Below are 10,370 nucleotides of genomic sequence, written 5' to 3'. Positions count from 1 at the left end.
TTCCTCAGCATTGTGCGTCACTGAAAAAGTCTATTGGGGCTTGGAAAATTATATTGGCAAAACCAATAGGTTCACACAGGGTCTGTTGATTTGAAGGGTTTACAATCTGAGGGACTACGGAGGTTTGGAAAGGTATGCCCCAGGGAGCAGCTGCAGCTTCACGGTGGAAAGGAGCCATGGAAATGGTATTTGAGGAATATTATATCACTCCACCAACAGGAAGGCAGAACTGTCTACAGCCCCAATGCTGTCAGCAGGAGATCAGCTAGGGAGGCTCTGCCAGGAAATTCACTTAGTTGGTCTCACAAAGACCAGGATCTGTCATCCATGACTAGTTTCTGAAATGAATCCACAAGCCAGGAATATATGTCTAAATACTTTAATTAAAATGCATTGTAACATGAAAGTCAGAGGGTAAATAGAGTGCTCATGTTTACTAACAAAACAGATTAAAATATTCCAGGTAGCTAAATACATTTTGATAATGAAATTTTGAATAAGTTCTTGGTTTTAATTTTATTTAAAATATTTATGCACTTAGAAAAATAACTTGCTATTTATTTTCTACCAAAATGCAGGAAATGTCTCAGATTCAAAATGCATAATAAAGGTTCTGTTTCAGTTGCAGAATTACACAATTTCAGAGTTGTACCATCCATACGTTGGTAACCAACCAATTCAATTCAGTTTGCAGAATAATGCCAGCCTCAAATTAAGTTGACTTGATATCCAGGTTTTGTGACAGTGTTGTTTAATGGGATATCACAGTGAAATTAAGACACTGCTAATCTCATTTCAAAGTCAGTTTTCTCTCCAGGACAATTCTTAGGAACCTCAAGAATCTCTCGCTTTATATAATAAGCAGTATGCATTCAAGGGTTGATATCGAACAGAATAAGAACATTAATATAAAAAACAATTCTTCATAAAATAGTATCTCACAGTGAAGGTTGCCATCTACTGAAGGGTGACATGTTTACTTTTAAATATTCTGAAATACTTTCTAAAGATGTTAGCATTCGCCATTGCTTGGATCTTAGAGTATCTGGTGCAAATCTGAAAATGGTAAATGGGATGGTAAAGAAAAGACTCTGCTCAAGCCCCCACACTTCCCCTATTTAAAAGGTGTTTAGCAGTGAAATGATGTCTTTACCAGATTTTTCTTTTTGTTGTTGCAGCATTATTTTTAACAGCAAAAGGTTGGAAGTCATGCAAATGACCATCAGTAGAAGAATGGTTAAATATTATGGCTCAGCAACACAACCGACCAGATTGTAGTCATGAAAAAAATAAACGTACTCTTTCTATACTGATTGGGAATGATCTCCAAAATAAATTAAATGAAAAAATAGAAGTGGCTCTAGTGAAAAAAAAAAAAAAAAAAAAGGCCAGGGAACAGGAAAAATACACAAGAAATTGATCAAAGCATTGCTTCCAGAAAAGGGACCAGGGAGGTTGGAGAGCAGGGGTAGGATAGACTTTTTACTGGGTAGCCTTTTGTATCTTTTGAATTTTGACCCATGAAAATGTTATTACCTATTAAAAGAAATTAATGAAAACTTTAAAAAAGGGTAAAATAATATCATCGGTCGTCATTCTATTCATATTTCCAGATCATGGGAATATGATCAACTAGAGATATCTGTTCTTTACTCTGGGATTTCGAAATGCCTAGACCAGCCGGGGAGGCTCCCATATTAATTTTTCTTGGTGGGAATGTTTTGCTTTTAGTGTGGCGGACAAATACATGTACCTTAGTGCCCTGAAAGGCCCCTTCAGCAGCTCACAGTGTGCCTAACAAGGGACTTACGTAAAACGGGTAGTACCTATCAGAATTCTAGGCTTTCTGTATTCATTGTTGTTGGTACAAACAAATGCCCTAATACTAGATCGTTTTTACTCACCTGCTCCCCCAGGAGCCATGCTGTATGTAAATAAAATCTTCCCAATAAATATTCATTAACTCAATGGCCCTTTCTCCATTTCTTGAATCACAAAAAAAAACATGACGTGATCTAGAGAAACCGCCGGAAACTTAAGTGGTGTCATCTGCTCTGAGATTTCATCTTGGAGAATTATTTGAAGTTGCTGCCATCGTCTCTATAGCCAGGGTGTGGAAAGCAAGGAGCAGATTGGTGCTCGCTGCTGATGAGAAACGGAATTCCTTCTGGAGACAGGCAGAGGATGCTCCCTTACTTCAGAAACACAGGCAGCCTCTTAACAATAAGTCCATTTCAGTCTCACCCAGTCTGAGAATGGCATGAGACTCGGAATTGAATAGTAGTCTGGGAAAGGTAAGTGCCCACCGTCCTCACAAGCAGTTTGTTCTTACCGTGACTGCCCAGCAAAGAAAAATGCATCCACTGACCTGGTCAGAATTGCCATAATCCTCCTAAGTCAGACTCAGCCTTCCTTTCTGCTGAAATGTTTCTATCCTCAAAACACGGGGCGTGGGGGGCTGCGTGGGCTGCGTGGGGGCGAGGAGAGGGATTCCAGAGGGAAAAATCCATTCATTCAATAATAACCCTTTACTTCTCCAACAAAGCTTCCCTTGCTCATGGAGCCCCCATTCTATCCCTGCCTAGGAAAGCTTTAAAAGTAGAAACTAGATAGTTCTTAGAAATAATAACAGCGGGGGAGGCAGGGTTCTCAAGTGCCGATTACTGGGGGACACCAACATTTGATACAATTTTTCATTTCAAGACCAGCCTCTTGAGAAGCTGCTGTCAGGGCAGGAGTGTTGCCGGGGCGGGTAACTGAGTGACCGAGGCCCCTGCTGCGGCACAGCGTCTCGGCCTCGGGGGACGGATCAGTCGCTGCGCGGGGTCGGGGTGCGGTGCCCGCTGGCCTTGCGCGGGGGCAGCCGGGGCGCAGGGGCGCGGCTGGAGCCTGGCGGGCCCGCCTCACTCCGCCGCCTTCTTCTCCTCCTCCGGCATCTCCACCGACAGGACCTGATCGCCTGGGTCGGGGCCGGGGCTCATACGGATCCGCACCGAGTGCTCTTCAGACCCGGACGCCGGCTCCCGGTCTCCTTCGGGCCTCCCGGGGGAGGCAAGTGGTGGGGGGCGCGGGGCCGGGAGCTCAGGGGGCGCGGGCTGGTCCGGGGCGGCCTCTGCCGGGGCGGCCTCTCCTGGGGCGGCCTCTGCCGGGGCGGCGGGCTGCGCGGGGGCATCCGTGCCCCCTTCTCCAGCGCCATCTTCGGAGCTCTTGGCCTGGAATAGGGAAAAGTTGGCCGGGAGGGATCTATGTGAGGCACACAGACCCCTCCCTGTCCTGGCCTCCTCGGTCCTCCTCGGAGGAGGGTGGCAGCGGGTGCAGGGAATGAAAGCTGGCCGATGGGCAGAAGCCACATCAGGGTTATTTGGTAGATACCATATATGATGGTGAAGTTTAAGGATTAAAAGCCTCAGTTGGGTTTAGTGGAAGATACTAGGAAAGAGAAGCAGGTGGTATTTTAGGTTTCTGCTGAGTGGCAGGGCTGAAAGCCAGGGGGAAGTGGCCTGTCCAAGGGCAGAGCTGCCTCCCTAAGCTATTGAGAGAGGAGAGGACATGGAATGTGCCAGCTGTGACCATGAAGGGGTGCCACCAAGTAGGGCCAAGTCTCTGCAAAGGCTGCCCGCCTGCAGTCTCCAGGGATGGGTGCTCTTGGGTGAATGAGAAAAACTCTAAACAAACAAAGTACAGGGTGAGGAGAGGAGCAGTTGGTGGTCTGGCCACCTTTCTGCAAGGTCTCAGTCAAGGGTGAGCTCCCCAGGGGAAAAACGGGGCTGGGCATGACTGGCATTAGCCTCAGCTGAGCCCAGGTGTTGGGGACTTGGGTACCTCCAGTCACCAGCCTGTAGTTCCTCCCAGACTGGTAAGAAGCCAAGCCTTTGCAGATACCTGTGGCCTCCTGCACTGTCTGACCCCATCTCTGCAACGAGGGGAACTAGAGAGGGAGTGGGTCCCCAGAGGTGGGCAAGTAGTCCTTAGCTGCCAGAGACCCACTTGAAGGGTGATAGTGAACTTAAACGGAGAGTAGTTAGCATGCTTGTGAGGTCTGGACCACCTGAAATTTGCTCGTTACAAGATGTTGATAGAAGGGAAGGGGGGAGGGAGCAAAGATGCTCCTAGACCCCAAGGCAGCTCTGAGGACCCCTGGGTCTCTGTGTTTCTCTATCTCCTGGTGTGTCCCACCTTCCCCTATCTACCCTAAACTCTGACAATGCCTTTCCAAGGAGCCTGCCCAGATGGTGCCCACTAGGGGACTTCCCAAAGCATCTTAAGGAATGGGACCAGAACACTCGTGGGAGGTGGCCAAAATGCTTGTATAAAAGGTACTCCATTTGCACTTTGCAGCGCCAGCTGGCTTCCTTGAGTCATCCGGGCCTCAGCTTGAGGAGTATCCCCAGGGTCATGAAGCGGGCGGGTGGCTGGCCGAGATTTGGACCCAGGTTCTTAAGAGCCCCTTGGACTCTGCCATTCTGCCCTGGTTCTAAACTGCAAGGGCAGTACCTTTTATAGGACTTAATTCACACCTCAGAGCAGCGTGGGTGGAAAACTAACACTCAGGGGCAGCAAGCACCATTGCAGCGAAAGCCTTTCACTGCACTGAGAACATTCTTGGAGTTGATGCCCGCTCTTGGCAATTCCCAGCCCCACTGAGTAGCACTAAGACCCCTTCTTGCCGATCCAATCCTGACCTTGACAGTTGGTGAGCCAGGCAGCCTGGGTTCATCAGTGGCTGTCATAGGGGAATGTCCTGGAACCCCAGGTGGCTTTCTGTCACTCATCAGACTTCGACGGTCAACTCGCCCCTGGACTGGTCCCCCAGATCCTGATGTGAGCCTGGACTGAGACCAAATGCACTGGGCCCCTTTGAATTCGGCCATGTGGATTGCCAGCCCCTTATCGGAAGAGGCCCTGCTACTGCACTCCTGCCCAGCCCTCCCCCACCCCATTCCTGGCAGCCTCCCTAAAGGATGCTCATGAAAGCTATAATTAGTGCAATCAGTCTAGTTGGCATTCTTGGCTTTAGTCACAGGAAAAAGTCCCAGAACTAATTTTTAAATTCCCTCTAGATTTACAGGAGTGGAGAGAGGCGGCTATGTGCCTGTCTGCAGAATTTCTCCTTTTAAATCTTTTACATTGTGACAGACATGATATTAAATATGAGAATGTCACTGTCATCTGGGGAGGGATGCTCCCTGCCCACATCCACTCCTACAGCTGCACTAGCACCAGGACTTCCCTTTGGGGAATGCCCCCCCCCCACTCAGGCCGGGGAAGGGCAGGTGCCCCAGGCCTCTCCAGAGCACCACATTCCACTGGCCACAGTGATTGGCTTGGAACTGGCATGTGACCCAATCTGTCTAATGACAGTGAGCCCTAGGGCTTTTGCTAGAATCACTGGGAAAGAGGTACTTTCTGTCTGTTGGAGTTGCTAAGCCAAAAAGAATGTAGTTCTAGAGCTGTTGGGGGCCTGTTTGAGAATGAAGCCATCACCGAGGAAAGCAGAAAGGAGAGCATGTTGGCATCATTTAGGCCCCTGGATGCAGTTTCGACTGAACTTTTCAGTTACTTGACCCAATAAATTCCCTGTTTCCTTACGCCAATTTCTGTTATGTGCAACCAAACAAATCTTGACTCGTATAAAGAACGGGTTAAAAACAATCCCACCTAAAACTAAATGTGTGGTCCCCTGCCTGAGGCCCCTGGGCCTTCTTCCCGGCATGAAGCTGAAGTGGAATGGGACAAGCTCCCAGCTGCGTTACCTGTTCCAGCAGCTGTTGCTGTCTCGCAGCTGCCTCCATCGCAGCCAGTTCTTTGAGCCGAGCCCTGAGGTGGGCGAGCTTGCCGCCTTTTGCCCCCTTGCCCATCTTTCCAGCTGCAGCCAGGGCGGCACTGAAGAGCTTCGGGGTGCCCGTCCGGAGGGGAAGTATGAGCACACTCTTCTCCTCCTTGGGCTTGTTGTTCTTTCTCAGCATGCGCCTGAAAGAAAGCAGCATGCACTTACATCACAAGCACTCTCTGCGAGGAAAGAAGGGCTCACTTGTGCAGAGTGGAGTTGTGTGGTGCTGGCTCTTTTGGGCTAACACTTTTTGAGTGATGTTTTTGTCCTGAATATGGTGCTAAGTGTTCTACATACAGCATCTCATTGAATGCTCAGAACAAGGATAATCATGTGGGTCTTACTGTCTGCTCCTTATAGATGAGGAAACTGACTCAGAGGGGTTGAGTAACTTGGCCAAGGTTATACAGTTAGGAAATAGTGACGGACACTTTAGTACATGGAATCAGAAATAGCAGACCCTCAGGAAAAGCTCTAAAGGACCCAAAGATTTTTGCTTCTCCTCTGTTTCATCATCGTTTCACCATCATCACCATCGTCAACACCTCCCGTGTCCCTATGTGTCAGAGCTGTGCTAAGTCGTTCACAGGCATACTGCGGTCAGACAAACCCTGGGGACCCCCATCGTCCCCACTCCTGGTGTTCACGCTCTTGTGCCACCCCCTTCCCTTATGGGTAGGCAGGACCTGTGACTTGCTTTTAACCAATGGACTATAGCAAGGGTGATGGAATGTCACTTCCATGATGAGGTTGCATAGGATTGTGACCTCCGTCTCGCCAGAAGACCCTCTCTTCCTTGCTGGCTTTGATGAAGCAAGTGGCCAGGTTGGGGGTGGTCCACATGGGCAAGAAACCAAGGACAGTTGCTGGCCAACAACTAGTAGGAACTGAGGGAGGCCTCAGTGTCACAACCATGAGAAATTGAGCCACCAAGAGAGCCTGGAAGTGGAGCCTTTCCCAGTTGAGACCCGCTGTGGCTGACGCCCTGGTTATAGCCTTGCAGAGGCACCAGCAAAGCCATCCCCAGACAGCTGACCCACTGAAACTCTGAGATCATAAACGAGTGATGTTTTAAGCTGTGTATCTATGGTTACACAGCAATAGATACCGAATACGCACTCTCATTTGAGTCTCACAGCGACCCTCACAGGTAGACAATCTTATTCATCCTCATTTCCAAATGAGGGTATGGAGAACCAGAGGGGGTGAGCAACTTGCCCAATCCACACAGCTAGGAAGTGGCAGAGCTGGAATTCAAATCTATGCCTCTGACCTCAGCACCCTAGATCTTAGTTATTACTAAGGAACATCACTGTCATTTCCTTCTTGGATGCTGACAACACTCCGGTGAGATTAGCAAGGTTGGGATTATTGTGCCCATGACAGTCTGGGAAACTGAGTCTCAGAGTGGGGGGCATGGCATGGCCAAGTTTGCTTGAAAGTTGTAGAGATCTTCTAAATGCAATGAACCACCTTGTTTGTCTAAATAAGGCTAGAAATTTCCATCAAACAGAGCACAAGTCTTGACAAAGAATTTTCCATGGTACATATGTATGATGAGTGGTTTGGCTTAAGAACAAATGGATTTCATTTGCAATCTAGCAGGCTTAGATTAATAATCAGCAAATTCATTCATCAGCCTTCCAGCAAAACTTGTTTGTTTAAAAATGAGGCCATTACTGGCCGCTTATCTAATCAGAGGCAATGGGTTTAAATTGTGCTTATTGATATTAATTGCTTAAGACTTGCATTTTCTAGTTGGGACTCCCCCAGGAGAATATCAACACGATAATTCATCTAAAGCCTCTTAATATACTTGATACTGTCACCTGTGTGGAAATTCCTTCTCCTTTTCAGATGGCGTGTGTTTCCCCTATAAGAGTTGAGCATTTTCTCCAGCAGACACTGGCATTTTCACCAGTTTCACCCCATCTCTTACAATGACTGAGCCAGAAATCTGAGCACTTCATTTCTTTGGGTCTTAGGTTTCCCACGCATGGCCTTCACCAGGACCCCATGGTTCTCAGACAGCATTTCTGACAGCAGATGAGCAGAGCTTGTACAGGGTTTCCTGCCTCTCTCCCAAGCTTGCCTGTCCAGAGCAGTAGTCACTCTGATGAATTTATGCCATGGACCGCCAGTCCCAGGACTTGGGGCTGCAAGATGCATCAGCTCCTCCTCCCTCTTCTGGCAGCTTCATCCCAGCACCCATCCTTCTCCAGTAACATGCAGGTTCCATGGTCCACTGTGGGGCATCTTACTGCTTTTGGGAGATCCCATTGGGATCACAGTTGGTTTGCCAAACCCACACTGGACCCAGCCAGTGGGATGGGCTGACAGCTATGTGGCTTTTCTGAGCTTGCTCCTCTCACAGTTGGGAGGAAGAGAGCATGTAGGGTCTGATGCCAGTTAGACTTATAGTTCTCTGTCCCTGAGCTGACACGGCTGGGGGAAGTGGGCAGGTTTTGTGGAAGAAGTTCAGATGACCGACCTTTTGAAGGGCCCAGTTCCTTCCCTGGAGAGCAGCAAGGTAAGTTGAGTTCTGGGGCAGCTTCCTTCCCCAGGAGACCCCAGCACCTTGTATTATGCCTTTATGTCAATATGACTTCCATGTATCTTTGACCTGCCAAAGGGATCCAATTAAAACCTATGTCACTTGCCCAGATGAGAGAGGAACAAAGGAAAAGAATGGCAACAGCAAAACTTCCCCCTCATCCAAGGCCCTAAGAATTGGGTCTGCAACCCATTACTATATCCAGGGCCCACATCTGAGCAACTAACAGGGATAATGCTAAAGACCCAGAACAGGTCGAACCAAAGAGTAGCAGTAACACATAGCCTCCTGCCACTAAAACCCTACTAAAGAGAGAGAAATCATCGCCCTAATCAGATGGCTAGACATCAGCAAAAAATTACAAGCCATACTAAGAAAATGGAAGAAATGCACCTCCCCCAAAAAGGAATATATCAAAGCCCCAGATGAGACATAGGATTAGAGACAACTAATCAACAAGATACACACAAATTTCCAAAATCAAATGAATGAGTTGAAAGACAATATGGCTAAAGAGATAAAAGACGTCAAGAAGATACTGAGCATGCACAAAGAAGAACTGGAACACCTGAATAAAAAAGTAATAGAGCTCATGGGAATGAAGGACATGATAGGTGAGGTCAAACGCACATTAGAGGCATACAACAGCAGACTCAAAATGATAGAAGAAAAAAATAGGTGATACTGAAGGCAGAAGAACTGAAATTAAAGAGCAAAAAGAACAAAGAGAGAAAAGAATAGAAAAAATTGAGCAGGGACTCAGGGAGTTGAATAATAACATGAAACGCAACAACATATGCCTCATGGGAGTCCCAGAGGAGAAGAGAAGGGAAAAGAGGCAGAAAGAGTATTTAAGGAAATAAGAGCTGAAGATTTCCCTACTCTCACAAAAGAAATGAACTTATATGTCCAAGAAGTGCACTATACCCCAATCAGAATAAATGTGAATAGATCTGCTCAAAGACACTTACTACTCAGAATGTCAAACATCAAAGATAAAGAGAATTCTGAGAGCACAAGGGAGAAGCAAACCATCACATACAAGGAATACCCAGTAAGACTTAGTGCAGATTTCTCATCAGAAACCATGGAGGTGAGAAGACAGTGGTATGATACAATTAGCAGACTTGAAAGAGAAAAACTGCCAGTTGAGAATTCTTTATACAGCAAAATTGTCCTTCAAATATGATGGTGAGTTTAAACATTCACAAATAAACAGAAACTAAGAGAGTTCATAAAAAAGAATCCACCTTTGCAGGAAATATTGAAGGAAGCCTTACAGCATGGAAAAAAAACACAGGAGAAAGAGGCTTGAAGGAGAGTATAGAAGAATAGCAGAAAGGGTAAACAAAAGAATAAAATAGATGAAAATAAGTTTTGACATACGAACACCAAAGAATAAAATGGCAGAAGTAAATAATACATTTACAGTCATATCATTGAATTTGTATGGATTAAACTCCCCAATCAAAGGATATAGGCTGACAGAATGGATAAAAAAACATGAGCCATTCATATGCTGCTTACAAGAGACTCAGCTTACACACAGGGATACAAACCGGCTGAAAGTGAAAGGTTGGGAAAAGATATTCCACACAAATAATAACCAAAAATGAGCAGGGGTAAGTATAATAATATTGGTTAAAACAGACTTTAAACACAAAAAAAGTTATGTGATACAGAAGGTCATTATATATTAATAAAAGGGACAATCCACCAGTAAGAAATAACAGTCATAAATATCTATGCACCTAACCAGGGTACCCCAAAACACATGAAACAAACTTTGTCAAAACTGAAGGGAGAAATAGATATCTCTACAATAATAGTCGGAGACTTCAACATACTTCCACATCATTACATAGAACAACTAGTTAAACGATCAACACCGAAACAGGGAACTTAACTATGTGAACTAGACCCAACAGGCATATACAGAATGTTGAACCCAAACTCAGTGAATTATACATTCTTCTCAAGTGCCCA

General features: G+C 46.4%; 1 protein-coding gene across 1 annotated transcript in view; it reads right to left on the bottom strand.

Annotated features, from left to right (window-relative positions):
* Positions 1 to 371: 371 nt before the first annotated feature.
* CNGB1 (cyclic nucleotide gated channel subunit beta 1) overlaps positions 372 to 10,370 on the bottom strand; it is an 82,434-nt gene continuing 72,435 nt past the window's right edge. Inside the window, exons 35-36 of the mRNA XM_071208983.1 lie at positions 5,754 to 5,970; positions 372 to 3,212 (exon numbers count right to left, since the gene is read on the bottom strand). Of these exons, the coding sequence (XP_071065084.1) occupies positions 2,904 to 3,212; positions 5,754 to 5,970 (526 nt within the window). The 3' untranslated portion in view covers positions 372 to 2,903. The remainder of the gene's footprint in view (positions 3,213 to 5,753; positions 5,971 to 10,370) is intronic.

This window comes from Dasypus novemcinctus, chromosome 18 (genome assembly GCF_030445035.2).
Source record: "Dasypus novemcinctus isolate mDasNov1 chromosome 18, mDasNov1.1.hap2, whole genome shotgun sequence".
In the NCBI taxonomy this organism is placed as follows: domain Eukaryota; kingdom Metazoa; phylum Chordata; class Mammalia; order Cingulata; family Dasypodidae; genus Dasypus; species Dasypus novemcinctus.
This window is presented reverse-complemented; position numbering and strand designations above follow the sequence as displayed.